The sequence below is a fragment of the Nyctibius grandis genome, chromosome 19, assembly GCF_013368605.1.
Source record: "Nyctibius grandis isolate bNycGra1 chromosome 19, bNycGra1.pri, whole genome shotgun sequence".
In the NCBI taxonomy this organism is placed as follows: Eukaryota; Metazoa; Chordata; class Aves; order Nyctibiiformes; family Nyctibiidae; genus Nyctibius; species Nyctibius grandis.
The window spans coordinates 820,001-839,946 of record NC_090676.1 but is presented as its reverse complement, the minus strand read 5'-3'; the positions used below and the strand labels follow the sequence as shown (position 1 = coordinate 839,946).

The following is a 19,946-nucleotide window of genomic DNA, read 5'->3' as shown; positions in this document are numbered from 1 at the left end:
GTGTTGCTGTCAGGAACTAGGAGCGCTGGCAGAGCCCCGGCGGGGGTCCCTGCCTGGGTCGGGTGAGCCGGGCCCGGCGCTCCGCACTGGAGGGAAGCGGCGAGGGCGGCGGTTCGGCTCCGTGGGGAGAAGCGGCCTCAGGCCATAACGCGGGTCCTGAAGCACGAAGAGCCGGGGAGCGGCGGGGGCCGACATCTTCCCTCCTCACAGCAGCCGGCGGCAGGGGGTCGGCCATGGGCTTTCCCTCAGAGCTGCTCTGCCAGGGCTGAGGACGCCGGTCACGCAGCCGCCTCCCGGCCCGGGCGGTGCCGCTTCTCCCACCGGGGGCAGGAGCCCCGCGGCCGTGAGTGGAGGCCGCGGGCAGGGCCGGGCCCAGCATGGCGCGCGGCGCGCGCGGTGCCTGCCGGGAACTGTAGTCCGCGGCGGGGGCGGGGCCGCGGCGGGGGCGGCCGCGGGGACTACAGCTCCCGGCAGCCCTTGCGCTCTGTTTTCCTTCAAACGAGGCCCAGGCCCGCCGCGCGCCTCGCGAGCCCGGCCCCGCCCCTTACGGTCGCGGCGCGCGCGGGTCCCGCCGTGTCCCGCCGCGGCCACCGTCGCCGAGCCCCGCCCCCTCCCCCCCTGCTCCCAGCCCTTTGACCCCGTTGTTATGTCGGGCCCGACCCGCCGCCGCCGCCTCCCGTAGCGCCCGGAGCCGCCCCCGCCTCGCGCCCCGCCCGCCGCGCGCCCGCCGCCCGCCCGCGCGCGCCCGCCCCGCCCCCGCCGCCGCCCGCCCGCCGCCCGCGCGCCTAACGGTCCGCGCCCGCCCGCCGCCGCCCCGCGCGGGAGGAGGATGAAGGAGATGAAGCAGCGGAGGAAGAAGGAGCGCACGTGGGCCGAGGCCGCCCGCCTGGTGAGGCGGGGGGGGGGGGCGGCGGCCGGCCCGCCGCGGAGGGCCCGGGGTGGGCCCCGGGGAGGGCCCCGGGGAGGGGGCGCGGGGGTCGGCCGGGCCCCGAGGGGCCTCCCCCGCCCGGGGGGCTCCGCTCGCCGCCGGCTCCGGCCTCTCCTCGAGTAACGGGGCCGGGGGCGCCGCCCGCGGCGGGGCGGGGGGGGAGCGGGCGCTGCGCCCCGGCGGCGCCAAGCCGGGGGCCGGGTCTCGGCGGGGGCGGTGTCGCCGGTGCCCCCCCGAGGTCCCGCGGCCGGTGTCTCCTCCCCGGTGGTTTTGCTTCCCGAGCCGGGTGCGAAGGAGAAGAACCCCGGGGGGAGGAGGCGGTGAGCCTCTCGGGGAGGTGCCGTCCCGCAGCGGTGGCGGTTCGGTGTTTGCTGCCCCGGGGGTCGCCCAGGCGGGGCTGAGGCCGCGCTCCGTGCGGGCACGGTTCGTTTCTTCCTTTCAACTGACTTGGGGCTCGGAGGGAGGAACCGGAGGCTCCGGGGAGCGGCCTGGCCCGCGGCCTGGGCAGCGCCGCTGTCAAAACTTTCTGGTTTGATTCCTGAGGTTGCAGGTTCCCTCCGTGCACCGGCAGCGCCCGAAACATGCGAGCGGCGGGTGTTCGGCTGCCGGTGCCGAGCCCCGGGGTCAGCGTCGCTGCGGTCCGACGTTATTTTGCCACTTTTGTTTTTCGGAGGCGTCGCAGTGGGTACGTCCGAGTCTCTTTGTCTTTGGGAATCCGCTTGTTGGAGGCTTAAACTTCCAAACCCGCCGTGCCTTGGCGGTGTTGGTGTCGGTCTGTTGGAGCACCGCCGTCGCGATGGGAGAACGGTAATTTCTCTCTGCAAAGCGTTTAAGTCATATCTGCCTTAAACCTGGTTTATAAACATAAGAAGAGAAATTATTTCAGTGTCTTTTAGCTAGCGAGGGTGAACCGGTCCGTGGTTCTGTTTAAGGGGTGCATTTGGAGGCGTTCAGGCTTGTTGCTTGCCAGGGGTGCCCGTGGTCGCTGCTGTCCCCTCCTGCGGCTGGCTGGAAGGAGCTTGCTCTCTTTGGCCTCTGCCTCGGAGCTGCTCTCTCGGTGACACGGTGACGCAGAGCTGTGCAGGTCCAGGAGTGCCAGTACACGGAGTACGGGATGATCCAACTGCCTGCGGCCAGCATGGACAGATCTCTGCGGTTTCCTCCCCGTAGCCCCGTCAGTGGTACTCGGCTTGTAAGGATGAGTGTCACAGAATGAATCAGGTTGGAAGAGACTTCTGGGATCATCGAGTCCAACCACTGCCCTGACACCACTGTGTCAACTAGACCATGGCACTAAGTGCCACATCCAGTCTTCTCTTAAACCCCTCCAGGGATGGTGACTCCACCACCTCCCTGGCAGCCCATTCCAATGCCCAATAACCCTGTGTCCTGGCTATGTAGCATATGGACCTCTGTAGAAACGAGTTTACAGGGCCTGAGGGTGTTTTGTTCACTTGTTTTTTCTTTTGTGTGCATGTTTATTTTGATTTTGCCTGGCCAGGTTATGTATTGGGGCACATAAACACTCAGAAGGAACAGCAGGGGTGAGTCCAGCTGAGACTCGTGTCTGGTATTGAGCGTATTTAAGTTCAGTCTTGGTGCTCCTTCTGAGTAAGGTTTGTTTGGCTATCGGAGTGTTTTCTTACTGCTTGCCAAGAGGAAACCTAATCAGACAAGCATCTGTCTTCCAGCAACTTGCATAATCCTTTGTGTGTAAATTATAATATTTTAGACCCACATGACTTTGCTTGAAAAACTGGCAAAGGACATAGTCCAGCCACAGTAGAACTTCACTGCAGGAATGTGGTGGTCTAGTACGTCACTGTGCATTTCTCTTTGAGATCCTGGGTCTGTGGGTCCAGCACATCGCTGCAGGTGGCTGGGATGCTTTGCTGGTAGGTGACCTCGGAGCAGAGGCAGTGCTAGGTGACCTTGCACAAAGTCACCTCATTCAACTTTCCTGAGCTCTAACAGGTGAAAAAAATCAGTATTTATGGGCTGCCCAAAGCAGCACACGAGACTGTGGCTCTCAAGCTGTCTCCTAATACACCTCCTCACCCTCATTGTGTGATGAGAGGGCATCTCTTCACACGGTTCCTCTCGCCTGTCTTTTGGCCAGAGCCTCAGGCACAGGCACAGTGGGTGCATGAGATGTCTAAGCCTCAACAGCATCTTAGAGCCATTGATGAACCAGAAATAGAATGATCCCATACTAGATTATCCACTTAGAGAGACCTACAGTTGCGTAGCTGCACTTCCAGCTTGCAGGACTGATTGTAAATCCACTAAAAATAGATCTTTATTTAACACTAGTCTTGCACATGCTCCCTGTCAAAATGCTTTTAATTTTCCTTTCTGCCGTGCACTGTTGTATTTTGTATTCCTCTCGATGGTTCGGAGAATCGCAGGCAAAAGTGTTTCTCAGTGTCGCTGCTCCTACAGAGCTGATGCCAAGCACATCCCGTAAAATAACCCTTTAAAGATTCATTTGAACACCCAGAACTGCAGGACTATTCAACAAGTGCTGCCAGAGCCAGGCGTCTGGTAAATTAATTGGGGGGCTGATGTAAACTTCCATAATTAAGGACATGGGAGCCCTTGACTATCGGTATTATAGATAGTGGAGGGGGAAAAAACTCTTTTTGGGGGTCAGGACTGGCTAAGGGTGTTTGGGTTGTAGGTCCTGAGGGAGGGTTGGCATGGCAGGGGCAGTGTCAGGGCTGTGGTGGCTGAAGCTGCAGGGTCTTCTCTCCCCCAGTTCTTCCATTAAGCAGCCTGTACACTTCACACAGCTGTTGATTGGGAATTGTTCCCCTGAGCACAGATCCTTTTATCTTTATGTAAATGCTCGTTCGTGCTCAGTTCTAGGCTGTGTGTTTCGCTTGCCGTGTCTGCCACTCGAGCGAGGTTTTAGAAGCTGTGAAGAGTTTCCCTATTTCTCAGCACAGGCATGTTCCATTTGGTGGATCTTGTGCTCGACCCGGGAGCGACGTGTTTGCCCTCGTCGGCTCTCTGCTCCCTTGGAGTGACGGGGCTGACAGTTCACGTCGTAACCTGGGGAGGGTTTTTAATTAGCGGAGGAAAAGGTGTGATGGAGCTGTATTGACTTGGAATTAAAATTGTTTACTCTCTGAGTATGGCTTATCACTTTCTTTGATCTTTTCTTTAATCTCCTTGTGTTTTCATTGTGTTTTTTATCTCAGGTTACGTAGCTCTCAAATTTCCATCCCCTGCCAGGTTAGCACCACCGATGCGTGCGATCTTCAGGCATCTGAAGATGTGATTTAAGAAATTCCTTTTGTCACAAAATATAGTTGAAGTGCAGAACTCCAGCGACATGGGTTGGGTTTTTCTTTCCTTGCAGAGGTTGGAGATGGTGTGGAGATGCAAACGGGGCCCTGCACAACATTTTCTCGTTGCCAACGTCCCGTTCACGCGACTCCCCGAGGCAGGCGGCAGGCTTCGTGCCTTGCCACGGCGCTGCAGCGACGCCGTTCTAGATGTTGCTGATGTAAATGGGGCATTTGGGTTCCTTCTCTGGCTTCTCACACGAGTCAGACTGAAAGACAGCGTCGTGGTGCTGACTCCTCTGCAGCGTGGTGACAAGCGAAATCAGGATTGTGCATCACTGTGGCCGTTACCTTAGGGGAATTTAGACCACAGTTACGATCAAAAAGTTCCTGGGTGAATACCCTGCTGCTTTCCCTGGGTGTTTCGGGCCGTGTCCTGGGCCTCGGTCGCAGCCTCTGCTCGGTCAGACCCAGAGGTCTGTTGAGTTCAGTGTCTTTTGCATTCAGGGAGCAGCTCTGTCTGCTTCGGCGGCAGGCGCGGGAGACGGCGCCTGCTCGGCAGCTGTAGGGTAATCTGCTCCCAGAGAAACGTCGTGGTTTACATCCACTGCAGCTTATTTTTGTTCATTGTTTCCTGTTTGTGTGGGTAATCTTCTTATCCACAGAAATGTCCGGTCCTCTTTTTGAGTCCGGGAGTTCTTGCTTCTAGACACGTTGGAGCAGTTAAGTTCCACAGGCTTTAAAAAAAGAAATAAATGTAATTGCCTCTTTAGCTCTTCGCATATAAGTGGCAATTTCATTTTTCATATAATAAATGAAAGGATGAGTTATTTGTTGTATTGCCTTTTTAATACCTGATTTTACTCATTTTCTTTCAAAGGCAAGCAGTCCAAATCTCTTTAGTGTCTCTAGCCATATTTTTTTTCCACATCCTTTACTGTTATTGTTGTTCTTTTCTGAATTCTGTCCTTCTCTGACAAGAATTCTGACTCTTACCCGTGATACTTGAGATGGAGCGAGGATGAAATGGATGCAGTAATCCAAGGAAGGAACGCTATGCAGCTAGAGAGTTGTACAGTAACATTGTTATCGGCAGAAAAATACTGGATGCGTTATTGAGAGGTAGGAAGGTGTAGGGCAGGGAGAACATTTTACACCGTTAAAGGTGTAAAGTTTTGGAGGTTGTAAGTGGCAGCAGCTCGTAAGTGGCAGCAGCTCGGTCTAATGTATGTTGAAGTCTGTGGTGAAGCTTCCACTGGTTTCATGCTATGGGCTCAAGGCCAAAGTCTGCTGCTTTTTCTCTCCTTCATATTTGTATTACAGTTAATTAGGGACCACGATGAGGTAAGTCTTTTGTGGTGCTTCCCGTGATCTAATCTGGAGGTAACCTGACATTTTTGGCATGCGTCTTTTGCGGATGAACAAAGTTTTAAGAGGCGTATTATTGGACCTGAACCCCAGCTTACGGAGCAGCTCTGTGGCTGCAGAAGCAAATTCTGTAATGACACGTGATCTTTCTGTCTTTTCAGGTGCTGGAAAATTACTCTGATGCTCCTATGACCCCCAAACAGATCCTGCGGGTCATAGAGGCTGAAGGACTGAAGGAAATGAGGTTAGTATTGATGATCTGGTCTAAAGCAGCGTGGAGCGTGGGGGAGGCTGCCCATGAAGGCTTGTGTTGCTTCGTGCAATTCTGCTTCGTCTCCAGCCCACTCTTCCTCTTCCTTTTTTCTCCTTCCAGCATGGTAATTTCTGGTGACAGTACAGACATTTATATACAGGTTGTGTGGGGTTTTTTTTTTTGACAATAACTGGAAGCTGTTCTTGGCTTTTTTGAGAAGAGTCCCCTTCATCCATCTATTGTAAAATAAACACCTAGTGCAGGTCAGCCTCCTGCACTGTGTTGCTCTTACCACTTACTTGTGTGGTTCTTTCATGAGCAGTTCCCAGTAGTTTCTGCTATTGTGATTCTAGTTTGAGTCTGTCTCTTCGGATGCTTCATTTCTAGAGCAGACGTTATGTTTTATGAGACTGAAAAAAAAACCCTCGTTGCTTTATATTACTGTACTGGCTTCTGCTCAGATTTTTGAGCACCGTGATAGCGCAGCTCACGCTGTTGTGGGTCTTGACATTGCATGGAGGAGATGCCCATCTTGACGTGGGTTTCATATGAAAAAGGACCTTATGTGGAGCCTCGGAAACGACTGGAGTGGGAGACTGTTTTCCTTGGTTACGTTCCTGTGAACGTCCATCTGTTTCTGTGATAGTAGCAGAAGAGCAATACAGAGTCTTGCAAATCGAAGGCAGTAGGGAACCGTGATAGTCCAAGTGCCTCAGTTAGTGCTGCGTGGCAAAGAAAGAAAGGTTGACTGCCAGTGACAGAAAAAACAGTCTCATTTGGCTGCTGCCCGTTGACTGACTTCTGGGGAACCCAGATGCGTGGGCTATTCTAGTCTTGCTTCCCCTCACCTTTACTCTGTGGACTCTTTTTCACCATGGTGTTTGTGTTCCCTGAGCCTGTACTTTACCCAGCTGCAGAAGGTAAACGAGTTTCTTCTGGGACCTAACAACTCAAAATGTTAGCTTGTTTCTGCTCCTTATTCATGTCTGAAATCAGGAAACAGCTGGCATGGTTTGAATAGTGAAAACTGGTGATGCATACAGAGGTGTGTGTGGAGGAGTTGCATTGTGTGGAGAGGGACGATGCCGGCGTGTGTTGCTGCATCGACACCGGAGCTGTTAGAACACCCACCTGCCACCGGCGGTCCTTGCCGAGGAGATCTTCACTGGTTTGGGTATGGGCGGTGGTGTCACAGCTCGGAGTAGAATTCAGATGGGCTTTTAATGAGGACCTTCATGTATCTTTGTTTTAATCAATACTCCTCACCTTTCTTACATCAGCCCTTTTACTTCAGCAGATAGTTGAAGATCTACATGCATAGGCTGTCCTCTGCTAAAGGTAACAGCAGGTCTCTTTTCACACACATAAATTATCTTGGTGCTCTCCCAGTTTTGACGAGTGACCTGTCATAGTATGTAACTAAAGACCAAACTTTGGAGCATGTGTCAAGTTAAATCCCACAGAGCTAAATTGTTCCTCTAAAGGTCAGTGTTTTTCCCCCGGGATATCTGCTTTTCCTTCCCCGGTCAGTAATTCTCTGCTTTAAGAAAAGACTCTTTTCTTCAGACCGTGATTGTTCACAGAATAAAGGCGGTGATCCTGCCTAGCTAAATACGCTGCAGACTTTGGTGCTCGCATAGAAGCCCTTCCTGAAACTCCATTTCCTGAAGGAAGTAGCTTGGTGGCTCGAGATGGTTTTCGCTTTGAATCGGTCCCGAGCCTGGTTCCCCGGTGTGGGGTCACGCTGGCCTGCTGCAAGGGCCGTGTTCCTTACGGGTGGCACCAACGGTCCTGCGTGGGTGCTGCTCGAGCCAGGACACCTGGGCCCAGCACATTGCTGAGTTCTGGCTCCTCGGAGAGTTTTAACTGTTTTTTAACTGCTTTTTTTTTCTCATCTTGGGTAAAACTGTTTATTTTGCTGCTCTGAGAAAGCGTGCCCGTGGCTGGTTAGCGTGCTGGGAGCGTTCTGTTAAACACAGGAGGGAAAACTCTGTCTAATGGGACAGAAGGCTGGAAATTTTTGTCATCTTATCTGAAAGTGATACAGGGTGATTTTGTCTGTTGCCAAGGCTTGTGAAGAAACGTCCAAAAAACAAATGCATTCAGGGTGGAAACAGAAACTGTGCTAAGTTTGCAACTTGAGATTTATTTTCTTTGAAGTATTTTGTCTCCGTCCAGTTTTCAGTTTCACTTTTAATAATAACACAATCAATGCTGCCCTAATGTCTCTTCCAGGTAACTCTCTGCCTGTACACGCGTGACGTGTTGGAAAGCACGAGATTACGTGGCACAGAAGTTCCCCCAGCGTGAGCGTAGGGTGGTTGTTTTAACCAGAGTTATGTAGGACTTGACAAATTAGTGCATCAGACCTTTTATATCTAACTCTGCTGGTGCAGTTTTGTCTGTGACATGTCAGGGAGGACATTCCAGAAACACGTATGTGTACTATTTGTGCTGGTTTTTTACATCTTTCTACTGCTGAAAAAATCTGTTTGGTTTCTTTTTTTTGTAAAATCAGTCCAACTCTGAAAGCTTCAAGAAGAGAAAGGGAGGAAACGGGTAATAAAAATTAGAAATGTCGAAAAATGGCTGAGAGTAACTTCAAAATCGGTGTAACCTGTCCTGTTTTCTGCTGATTGCTTCGCTGTGATGTGTTGGGGCTGATGTACAGGTCAGAAAGGAAGACAGTGATACTGCTCTGGCTGAAGTGCCCGGCCCGTGGAGTTGATGAGCATCATCTCTTCCCCTCCATCAGCGAAATGATGCCCATTTAAACGTCTTTTGGGCTGTTTCTTGATAAGGCCGTTTCTTAAAGCTTACCGCCTCCTGCCTTCCTGTGTTTCAGTGGCACTTCTCCCCTCGCCTGCCTCAACGCCATGCTCCACTCCAATTCCAGGGGGGGTGACGGACTCTTCTACAAGCTGCCGGGACGCATCAGCCTTTTCACACTCAAGGTAAATGCCGAGTCCTGCTCTCAGCTGAGCTGCGAGTTCTGCGTGTTACGTGTAGCCGAGTGTTGAGCTGCCGCTGAGCATCGTATGAACTGAACGTGCTGCATGTGGGGTCGTCATGTGAACGTGTCTGGAATTCTTTCTTTCGTTGGAGCTTGTACCTTTCAGCTATATCCAACCATACATGATAAATTCCTTTAAAAAAAACCCCTATTATTTCTTGAATTGCACAAGCAAGATAAATCCTCTTACTCCAATAGCTGGTGTCCAGCTCAGGTGGTTGCCTATTAGAACAGTCCTATTCACTCCTTCTCTGCCAGCCACAGGGGAACCAATAGATTAAATTGGTCTGAGAGCTTGTAGCTACAAGTAAAATCCTGATAGGAAAATGTATATTCATTCTTCTGGTTGGTTGTTTTGTGTTCCACTGCATTCTGTGTATATTTAGCATCACCATTTTCCTCAGATCTCGAGGTCTCTCTGGAATGTTTTTTTATTTTTAGTTTATTGTCCCAGTAATCTTAAATGTTGAACATGTTTCTGGTCTCAGGCTTTTCTTTTGCATTGTTTTGTACCGTTGGATTTCCTGATAAATATCAGCTTGATAGACAACAGGTATCTCAGCTGTTTCATTTGCCTCTTTTTTCTGCTGTCAGAAAATGTTGTTGAATTGCCATATTTTGCTGAAAATAGATGGCATTGAAATGGCTTTGATTATACAAGCAGTAAATACATCTCTTAAGCTTCCTTTCTTAGTATTTGGCTACTCTGATGCTACCTGTTCTTTCGCAGTAAGAATGAGATATTTCTCTTTAATAGAAACTGCTTGCTTACAGAAAAGTGTGATGAATTATTAACCTTATGTATTTTGGATATGTTTGACTTACTTGTCTAGGAGGTGTCTATGAAGTGTGCTGATAGTTTAGATTACTTCTGCTCCGCTATGAGCCTAAATATACTTTAAAATATCTTTTTGCATCAAGGATTAAAATAGGGAAGATGAAAAAAAAAATTAAGCTTAAAAACTATATCCACTAAACTCTCTGTTCCCATTGGTTTAAGTCACAGTGGTTGGGAGGGAGGATTGTGCAGCCACCCCCTTCTGTTTGCCCCTTTAGAAGGATGCCTTGCAGTGGTCTCGGAGTCTGTCTGTGCCAGAAGGGGAGGAGCTGGAGGACACAGCGGACGCAGAAAGTTGCGAGTCCAATGAAGCAAGCACTGTGAGTGGTGACAACGATGGTAAGTGTCTAATGACATTAATCTTAAACTATAGGATCTACTTCTGTGTCTGACTGAGCGCCCATCTCTTTCAGTGTCTCTTGATGAAACCTCGTCTAACGCCTCGTGTTCCACTGAATCTCAGAGCAAGGGACACGCTGCGACCAGGGAGAGCTACAGATCCGCCTCCCAGGTAGGAAAAAGTGGGACTCATGGGAAGCACGAAGCATCTCAGGAGGAGCTTTTGTTACTGCATGATAGTTGGGTGAGCGTGACGGGGCTGGTTGTGCACAGGTACCTCAGAGAGAGTTAGGGGTCTGTCTCCTTAGGTGGGGAGCTTGCAGTATGGGGAGGGATCGTGTACAGCAAGGTAATTCTGAATCCTCTGCTATTCATGAATGTAACCTGAAGGTTTCCCTAGGAGCTAGGTAGTCCTTTAACTGAGGAAAGTGCTAGTTAGAAGATTATTTTACCCCTCCATAATGTCTTTGTTCCTTTGTTTTGTTTTTGGTTTCTTTCTGGACCGCAGACAACCAAACAAAAGAAAAAGACTGGTGTAATGCTGCCACGTGTTGTCTTAACGCCCCTGAAAGTCAATGGGGCGCACATGGAGTCTGCCTCTGGTGAGCACTGCTTTTGTTGTGGTGGTTTTCTAATGACTGTGTAGATAGCTTCTAATCAGTAGTCCTTGTTAGCTGTAAGTTTGCCTGGGGGTTTCTCTAACACCTGGTGAGAATGCACGTGACTGTAGAGAGTTGTGTGTGTGTGTAACGCCATCAAACTAGTTGGTGACTGGGCAATACCCTGTAATAGTGGGTCTCTTATTAGCCAGATAATTCTTGTATGTTAAACCACTCTTCAAGTTGGTCTTATGCTGTTCTTTGCATATTTTTATGAAATTGTTTTGCTTTTAGGCTTCACAGGAAGGCATGCTGATGGGGAGAGCAGCAGCACATCCAGCAGCAGCAGCAGCTCTTTGGCCCTGTGCAAAGCCACCTTGCGTAGCAGAACAGAAATAAACAGGGATCCTCCGCAGCTTCTGAGAGGTATCCGAAAGCCCGCAGCTGGTAGGTGCTTCTGGTTAAAGTTAGAAGAATAATCAGCCATAAAAGCAGGCAATGGTGAAGTCTGTGTATATCTGAGGAAAGAACACGAAGGGTCTCTTCCTTCAGGAGGCGTATGACAATCTTGAGGCTCACAGGCCGGACCTTCCTCCCTGAACATCAGTGAGACAATTGTTTAAAAGTTTGGCTAGTCTGCAGAGCTCATGGAGAATTGTACCTGAATATGGCAGAAGTGTGACCTCGTATCAAAATTCCAGATAGATGTCTATTAATCAGTGTGTTTGAGAGTCTTTCTTCATACTTCACTGCAGTCTTTTCTCACGTATCTTACTGCTTTTGCTGTAGTAGTTTGACATGAATTTCTTGCCCATGATGCTGAAATGCTTTTATACAACAATGTTTATTTTATTTGCTTGTGCTTAAACTACAGGGCAAATGAAACGAAACAGGGGTGAGGACATTGACTTTGAAACACCCGGTTCCATTCTTGTCAATACAAACCTGCGAGCTCTGATGAACTCCAGGACCTTTAACGCGCTCCCATCGCACTTCCAGCAGCAGCTTCTTTACCTCCTTCCAGAAGTTGATAGACAGGTATGAGGGGGCAGCACTTGGGTGTTTGCCATTCCCTGCGTTGCCTCTTGCTTGGGAAATGGCTGGAGCCAAAGTTTTCTGTTTGTCCCGTTAGGTTGGGGCTGATGGGCTGATGCGTCTCAGTGGCAGTGCTCTGAATAACGAGTTCTTCACCCACGCTGCGCAGAGCTGGAGAGAACGACTAGCTGATGGTGAGTAGGGTTGCTTTCCTAGGTGGCTGGAGAATAGGTACTCATTTTCTGGGATTTTTTTTGTTTTTATTTTGCAGTTGGGAATTTAGTCCAGCTTTGCAGTGTATCTGGCTATGTTGCCCCGACTTGTCATCTTTTTTTTCTTTAAAATCAAAGACGTGTTTTCCTTTGGTGCCACGGGACCTTCAGAACAACGTGGTGGAGGTGTAAAGTAGTGCCAGACTTATCTTTCCTTAAATGGTGGCCTGTGTCTGGTAAAACATGATTTTTTTCCAGACTTGCTTGAGGCCGTGTGACCGTTGCCCTTAAGGAGTTGCAGGCAGCACGTGGATCCGTAGTAGGGTGGGAGGGCAGGGTGGTAACAGAAAATGTGTCCTTTGTGTATACAGCTACTGTGCTGTTAAACACAGAAGGTTGCTTGTGCAGAATCAGTTTTGTTTGGAACTGAATTTCAGCCTCTTGCTTCCACGTAGGTGAATTCACCCATGAGATGCAAGTTCGAATTCGGCAGGAGATGGAAAAGGAAAAGAGAGTGGAGCAATGGAAAGAGAAGTTCTTTGAGGACTACTATGGACAAAAGTGAGACATTTTACCTCCTCTGTCCTGTTTTATCTGTGTGTGTGCAGGTGGCAGAGTGTGTTTCTGCTTGCGGATACCTGAGAAGATGCAGCATAAACTCCTTGAAAATGCAGGTTGTGGGTGACTCATCCAGACTTGCTCCAGGGGAATCCTTAGTGCAATTGGCTGGGTCGCAGCAGGGTTTTGTAGCTCTGCTATTTTGTTTCCAAGACAAGTTAATATTACTCATTTTCCATCATAAATTTTTACATTTTCTTATTTTGCTCATTCCCTGTGACAGTAATGTGGGATAGCAAGTGTACAAATCATCTCATCACAGAATCAATCAGGTTGGAAGAGCCCTCTGGGCTCATCGAGTCCAACCATTGCCCTGACACCACCATGGCAACTCGACCATGGCACTAAGACTGACTCGATGAGGTTTTGATGAGTCTCTGCTTTGTAGCCTGTGTGTTACTGTGTATAGTGGCACACAGCTGTAGCACAGCTGTAAGTAAAAGATGAAATGCTTACGTTAGGATGGGCTTGAGCTTTTAGTTAGTTTTTATGTTTGCCTCATAGGTTGGGCTTGACCCAAGAAGAATCCCAGGAGCAGAATTTGGTGCAGGAAGATGCTGAGAACAGGACAGGGCTGTCTGCTAAGGGAGAAGGCAGAGTGCCGCGCGGTCCTACGCGGCAGAGGGATGGGCGCTTCAAGAAACGCTCCCGGGCCGACCTGCGGTGCAGAGCCAGGAGGAGCCTGTACAAACTGCGTGACCCTGAGCAGACGGAGGCTTCCAAAGAGGCTGCTGCTGTGGGACCAGACTCCTCTCTTCAGAAAGAGCCAAAGCCTGAGATGGACCTGGAGAAAGATGACGTGACAAGCCCTTCGGCTGCAGGACTGAAGCCAGAGAGCTCGGAATTGCACCTCTCTCCAGAGACTTCCAAATTACACAGTACATCGGAAGATCTGCCGTTGGCAGCTGCAACCAGAATTCCCAGCTTGCCCCAGGAGATCTCTGCTCAGGAGCCCAAGGACCACAAGAGGAAATGCTTTGAGGAGGCTGCCTCTGCGTCCTTCCCCGAAAAGAAGCCCCGGCTTGAAGATCGTCAGTCCTTTCGTAACACAATTGAAAGTGTTCACCCAGAAAAGCCACAGCCTACTAAAGAGGAGCCCAAAGTCCCACCCATCCGGGTAGGAGAGAGCATTAGAGCTGCGTGGTATCTCAGGGCTGTCACGCTCAGTAGCATCAAAACGTTATTAAAATGTCAAGTGTTGGCATCTTGGGAGAAGTGGAAGGGTTTCATTGGCAGAGCTGGTGAAGTGCCTCTGGTTACCACAGTTTACTGTCTGTCTTAGACAGGCAAAGAATGGAAAATCATTCCAAGGTCTTTGCACAAGAGCACAGCGTAACCTTGACTTGCTCTGTTTGTTAGTTTGTATTTCTGGGGATACAGAAATCACTTCTCCTGAAACTGGGTAACTTGTTGCAAAGACCTTCAACTCGGATTGGTTATCCTGTGTAGTTTCTCAGTTCCTTTCCTTTTGGGCAGAATCTTAGTGTTCCTTCTGGCTTTTCCCATTTTGACTAGAGATAAACTAGACTAGTTTATCCATCCTGTTAGCTTCAGGGTAGCCATCCTGATGTAAAGGAGACCAGTTTGACTTCTGGAGATCTGAACACAAATCACTTATTTCATATTTGTGGGCTCTGGTATGAGTGTTAATGTTGCACGACAGAGCATGTAAGCAGAGGTTACAGGGAACATGCTCCTACTCTGCCAAAATTAGTTTTTAAGTTGGAATTTTAAATTTTTGTGGGATTCTTGTGATAAGAATTGTGGTGAACAGGTGCTATTAAAATGCATTTCACTGTCTGAAAATGGTCGAGCGCTAAAACTAATTGCTTTTGCTTTTCTTTCAGATTCAACTTTCACGTATTAAACCACCCTGGGTGGTTAAAGGTCAGCCCGCTTACCAGATATGCCCCAGGATCATCCCCAGCACGGAGCCCTCCAGCCGGGGCAGGGCCGGGGCCAGGACCCTCGCAGACATTAAAGCCCGTGCTCTGCAAGCCCGAGCCCAGCGAGAAGCTGCTGCAGCCATCGGAGGTGGGGGCGGCCCAGGTGGAGGGAGAAGCGCCGATGAAGGAGCTGGTGGAGGAGAACCCAGCAGCCGTGCAGAGCACAGGAGATCGAAGAGAGCTCGGGGAAAGCGTTCGTCAGATCTACAACGAGCACAATTACTGTCGTCTCTCCATCTGAACGGGGAAAAGGCCAGCTCTGAGACGGCTGCTCCGGAGGTTGACACGAATTCCTTCCTCTCCTCAAGACAAGACCCCTTTTCTTCAAAGAGCGAGGGCAGCGGCGTTCTGGAGTGCACTGCAGGCTCCAGCTCAGGGGAAGCTCAGCCTGGTGGTGGTTCACCTGGAAGGCAGTTCTGTGATGCTTTGACTGGGTCGTCCTTAGACAATGCAACTTCGGAGAGGCAGGAGGAGAGCCCTGAGCAGCTCCTCTGTGACCCAAGGACCGAAACCCCATCTCGTGTGGCATCACAGGAGAGGCAGAGTGCGAAGCTGCAGTGTGTGGCTCCTCCAGTAAACGGTCTGTCGTGTTCTCAGGTGCAGGGAGCTGTGGTCAGTCCTGCGGGAGACAGGCTTGGGTCAGAACTCGGAGGTGTTGGTGCTCCCGCCGTGCAGCTGGATTGTCATCCTGATGTAAAGGAGAAGCCCTCCAGTTGTCCTGCCCTTCTGCCAGAATCGTCATCAGGCGGTAAAGAGTGCCCTGAGCCAGAAACGGGGTCTGGAGTTAGATTTAATGGCTCTGAAATGGTGGGAAAAGGTGTCGCTGATAGCGATAACTCCAAACCAGTGACTGCAGGAGTGGAGGGGGCAACCCCTGCGCTGTGTAACTTTTCACACCTGCAGGCAGAGAGTGATGGCACACTGAGTAGTGACGAACAGAATGCAGATTCTCTGGTGAAACCCTCTGTACACGATGACTTTATTTCTCAGAATAGGATAGATACCCCTGGAAAACTTCAGCTGAGGGAGAGGTGCCCCAGAACTGAACCAGAAAATGCACATCAGCCACCGAGAGAGACTCAAGAGTTCAAGGCAGATGGAGGTGATGAGATACGGAGTACGCACAGCGAGACAACAGATACTGCTTCGGATTTTGAAGGTGACGTCGCTGATGAGAGTGTGGAGATGGATGGATGTTTCAGAAGTGTCGGCTGTAGGGAGGTGGCTGGAGGAGATGACTCCTGTCACAGCAGCGCTGAGAGGTGTGATAGGATTAGATCAAAATCGTCTGTGGAAGCAGATAGTCTGGCCTGTGTTGTGGACTTCCCTGCAGCGATGAGCTCTGCATCTCCATCTCCCACATGGGGACCACAGGAGCTGCCCCAGGAGCCTGAGCGGCCGACAGCTTCTGCTTGGCCTGTGTCCTCTGTTGAAACCAACAACCCTTTGGTGATGCAGCTGCTTAAGGGGAACCTTCCACTGGAAGAAGTTCTCCCAGTATCTCACACCAACATCAAGCTGGAAATGACACAGCCACCGCTGGACAAGCAGTCAGAAGGCCTCTCCCTGCAAATGCAGAGAGGGAACAGTCGCTATTCTGGCAAAAAATCTTCTCCAGATGTAGGAAGAAAGACGAGTGCCCTAAGCAGGAGTGATGACTTCCACTCAGTGAGATCTTCCACAGATCCCCAGGAGAAGAAGTGTGGGTCAGGGGCAGCACTGCCTGGAGCAGAGGACGTGGAGGATCAATCTATTCCAGAAAAACATTCCAAAGTTGGCTCAGCTTTAAGCTGCCAAGACCAAGTGGCAAATGTGGCAAGTGCCTCTCAGGAGCCTGACGATACGGGACGTCGGGAAAGAACATTTTCTTCCTGTAGCTTTGAGGAGCCAGAGGAGTTGTCCAAGGCCCGTCGGGTGCCGCAGCACAACCCGTTGACAAGTGTCATCACAAATAAAAGTCCAGAGAAGCTGAACGCCTCTACGGAGCCTCGGTTTTTACCTCCAACTGTAACTTCTCGTGATCCAAATCAGACAGGAGGTACATCGGTCAATAAAAATTATGTTGGAGTTCAAGGCAAGAAACTCTTTGGTTCTGGTTTTCCTTGCAGCCCCGGCGTTAGGCTGCATCACCCCAGGGCTTTGGACCCAGTTTCAGCTGTGGGAACCTTGTCCCCCAGCGAACAGGTTCCTCCGCACAAGAGCTGCGCGTCAGGAGAAGGGATGCCAGCTGCGAGGGAAGAGTGGACTCCAAAGCAGCACACCGACACCCTGGGAGGGAGGAGACACGAGAAGGTGTTGGCATGTGGCAGCCCGGCCAAGAGGAACGCGGAGAACCGGAAGGATGCGGCGCAAACCCCCGCGGAGCTGCCCGAGCACTTGCCGAGCATCCCGCTGGTTGTGGACTTGCCGTTCTTTAAGTTCTCGAGGGAACCAGGCAAAGGACCCAACCACCCCTTGGAGCCTTCCTCCATCCCCTCTCAGCTCAATATCAAGCAAGCCTTTTATGGGAAGCTTTCTAAGCTGCAGCTTAATTCCACCAGCTTTAATTATTCATCCAACACTCCAGCCTTTCCCAGAAGCCTTGCTGGAAGCGTGGTGCAGCTCACCCACAAAGCGAACTTTGCTGCAAGCCACAGCACGGCCCTCTCCGTGCAGATGTTTGCCGACAGCAGCAGCGTTGACGAGCTCTCGTTCAAGTGCTCGTGCAGCCTCAAAGCCATGATCATGTGTAAAGGCTGCGGGGCGTTCTGTCACGACGACTGTATAGGACCCTCTAAGCTCTGTGTACTGTGCCTTGTGGTGAGATAATAAATCACGGCCATGGGACAAAGTGTATATTCAGTGTGTGTATTTTGATAACGACTGATCCTCAGACCTGTACACAAAATACTCTTCTGTTTATAGTAGAAATGCTACTCCACGTTGTTGTGGTGAGGAGAGCTGACTTGCCTTCCCACTGCAATCTACAGTGCAAAGCCCTTCCTTGCTCATGGTCACACTCCAGTCTCGGTGGGCTGCGCCCCGCGGGAGCTCCTGCTTCGTGGACGTACTGGTTGTGCTCTGGCTGACCCCCGAGGGAGAGGCAGTTCGCTGCGGCGATCCGTGGACCCTCTGCTGAGGAAATCTTTCCATCCAAAGGAACTGGACCGGGGTGTTTTGTATTCCAGGGCTGCGCGAGGTGAGGCCCTACCGTCTTCCACTCTCCCCTTCTGCCATCTCCGTTCCTGGTTTGTGTGGGAAGTGCTGCTGTGCTGTAAGCAAAGAGCTGCTCCACGGGGACGGTTCTGCACAGTCTGGGGGTGCTGCAGCAGGACGTGGTGCCCAGTGACGCGCTCTGCAGGGGCTGTCGGGCCCTGTACAGCTGCCCCTGTCCTGGCTGGAGCCAACGCGGAGGATGCAAGAAGAGGAAAGAAAAGGGGCAAATGGAGGAACTGTGCCTGGCTGCTGGGGCTGCCTCTCTGCCTGACCTGCCACAAACTGGTGTGACCCAGCGGAGGTTCCCAGCAGCTCGGTTACGTCCTGCAGCGAGGACCTTAACACGGCAACAGCTGGCCACGGGCAAGTGTCCAGCTCTGCGTCTGTGTGACCATCATCCCACATTTAAAGCAGTGTTTTTTCCTTTTTTTTTTTTTTTATATATTTTCATTCTTGGATGTATAAAGTGAATTATTTGGCTCCTGTAAGTATCCTCTATGCATCTGTTTGATCATGTATTTATATGTTGTACACAGTACTGGCCAACTCTGTAAATGGATGTAATGTACATAGAACAGAAAGGGTTCTTTTTGGTTTTTTTTTCCCCTTGGATTTCCAGGCTCTGCAGCAGTATTGCATTAAAGTGGTGTTAGTTATTAATCTGCAGCTGGAGTCAGAGCCACTGTATTCTGCCTGGCCTAACGCAAGGCTCCATGGGCAAAGGGGTCTCTTGGTTCCCAGAGCCTCCCTCTGTGCAGGGGGCTGTGGACTGGGACGTGCAGACGGGAGGGTGACCCAGGGGACGCGCGGAGTCGTGTGTGCTCCCTGGTCCTGCCTGCGCTGGGGCCGGGTGCTGTAACGCAGCTCCTCGAGCGTGGCTGTGGCTGCGCTGCAAGAAGATGGACATCGTTGTGCATCCAGGGAGGGGGAGCAGAAACGTGACTCTTCCTCTGTGGAGCAGTTACTTACCAAGCGTGACTCGCTTCCGTGAGGGAGAGGTCAGCCCTTTGTGTAAGCAGGCAGGAGCAAGCCTTGGAGGGGGTTATTCTTATTTTTTCTTGTCCCTTTTCTAGCTCTATCCTACCTCCCTTGGCCGTGCACTTTTTTTTTAACTGTACAAGTCCCCGTTTGAGATGCAAACCGGAGGGATGCACCGAGTTTCATCTCTGAAATGGTTTATCCTCAACACACCCGCCAGCCTCGTGTCATGGGAACGCGAGAGACACCAGCACCCTGCGCCCGCACCCTGGGGTGAGCGGGGTGGGGGACGGCGGAGCGGAGGCACCAGACCTGCTTACCAAAGACGGGGCGCGGGGCCGGGGGCCTGGCTCTGCTCCCTCGGGGCTGGGGGGGTGCACGGAGCCCGCGGGGGGCTGCTCCTGGGTGTCCCTTGTGCTGTTGGAAAATAAACAGGCTGTAAAACCTGCGCTGGTGCTTCAGTCCTCTTTGCTGAAATCCTCTGGGCTCTAAGGCAGCGTTGCTTTGCCTTTCCTCTTTCCCAACTGGGAGCGTTCCAGAGCTGCTCGGGTGAGTAAAAGGGGGGGGGCTGCGCTGCTGTCTCGGCCCCCAAAGCAGCAGCCGGGTGCGGGACCCCCGAGCAGTAACAGGGGGATCCCGGCCCCGCTGGGGTGACGCCTGCGGGCAGTGGCACCGAGACCAGCCCTGGTGTCCCCGGGCAGCTCTGGCCACCGCTGTGACCTGGCCGCTGTTGCCACCAGGCACCCACCGGCGAAGGCGAAGGCCACCAACGCTGCAAACCGACGTGTCCTCCCCGGGCCCTCCTGACTCCCAGCCAGCCACTGATGCCGAGCAGATTTTATCTACATGGTGCTTTGAGGTAAACATCGTAAGGATGCAAAGATTTATTATACTTAGGGAATAAAGCTGGTAATGAAAAATCAGTGTTTTCCATGAGGGAGAGGGAGAACTTTCCACAAACTTCAATGAAAACTCCATTTTTTTTTCTTTTTTTTCACAAAAAACAAGACACTTCACAAAATTAATTTTGTCAAAATATAAGTTAAGCATAAAATTTGTGACTAGCCCCACTCGTGAGTGCTCACGCTGCTCTCTACGGCACCTGCGGCTGTCTGTTAAGGAATGGAAAGCACAGCTTACATCAAAATTATTGAAAGATGTATTTTTTTTCTTTTAACCCCTAAATTTAGTCCCGCTTTGGTGACCAATCGCACAGGTTGGGGCTGGGGAGTGGCCGCGGGCTGGCGACGGGGCGAGGGGCAGCGGCCGGTGCCGGCAGCACCCAGCGGTGCTCGACAGTGGAGGAGAAAGCCCTTCTTGTTATACAGTGTTTA

General features: G+C 51.3%; 1 protein-coding gene across 2 annotated transcripts; it reads left to right on the top strand.

Moving 5' to 3' along the window:
• Window positions 1–829: 829 nt before the first annotated feature.
• On the top strand, window positions 830–18,924 carry ASXL1 (ASXL transcriptional regulator 1). Of its 2 annotated transcripts, none has more exons than XM_068416368.1 (12): window positions 830–889; window positions 5,748–5,830; window positions 8,685–8,793; window positions 9,909–10,029; window positions 10,104–10,201; window positions 10,538–10,631; window positions 10,923–11,054; window positions 11,503–11,666; window positions 11,761–11,857; window positions 12,331–12,436; window positions 12,998–13,610; window positions 14,341–18,924. In XM_068416368.1, the coding sequence occupies exons 1-12, from the start codon at window positions 830–832 to the stop codon at window positions 17,245–17,247; spliced, it is 4,584 nt and encodes a 1,527-aa protein (XP_068272469.1). In that variant the 3' UTR covers window positions 17,248–18,924. The 2 variants fall into 2 exon arrangements, with proteins under 2 accessions (XP_068272469.1, XP_068272468.1); XM_068416367.1 differs by having other exon boundaries at window positions 10,923–11,075.
• The last annotated feature ends 1,022 nt before the right edge of the window (window positions 18,925–19,946 follow it).

What these genes read in the sequence shown, in the direction of transcription:
- ASXL1 (XM_068416367.1), top strand. Translation starts at nt 830, where the DNA reads ATGAAGGAGATGAAGCAGCGGAGGAAGAAGGAGCGCACGTGGGCCGAG. An exon ending in GAGGACTACTATGGACAAAA is followed by an intron (nt 12,437 to 12,997) that starts GTGAGACATTTT and finishes TTTGCCTCATAG; the next exon opens with GTTGGGCTTGACCCAAGAAG. An exon ending in CCAAAGTCCCACCCATCCGG is followed by an intron (nt 13,611 to 14,340) that starts GTAGGAGAGAGC and finishes CTTTTCTTTCAG; the next exon opens with ATTCAACTTTCACGTATTAA.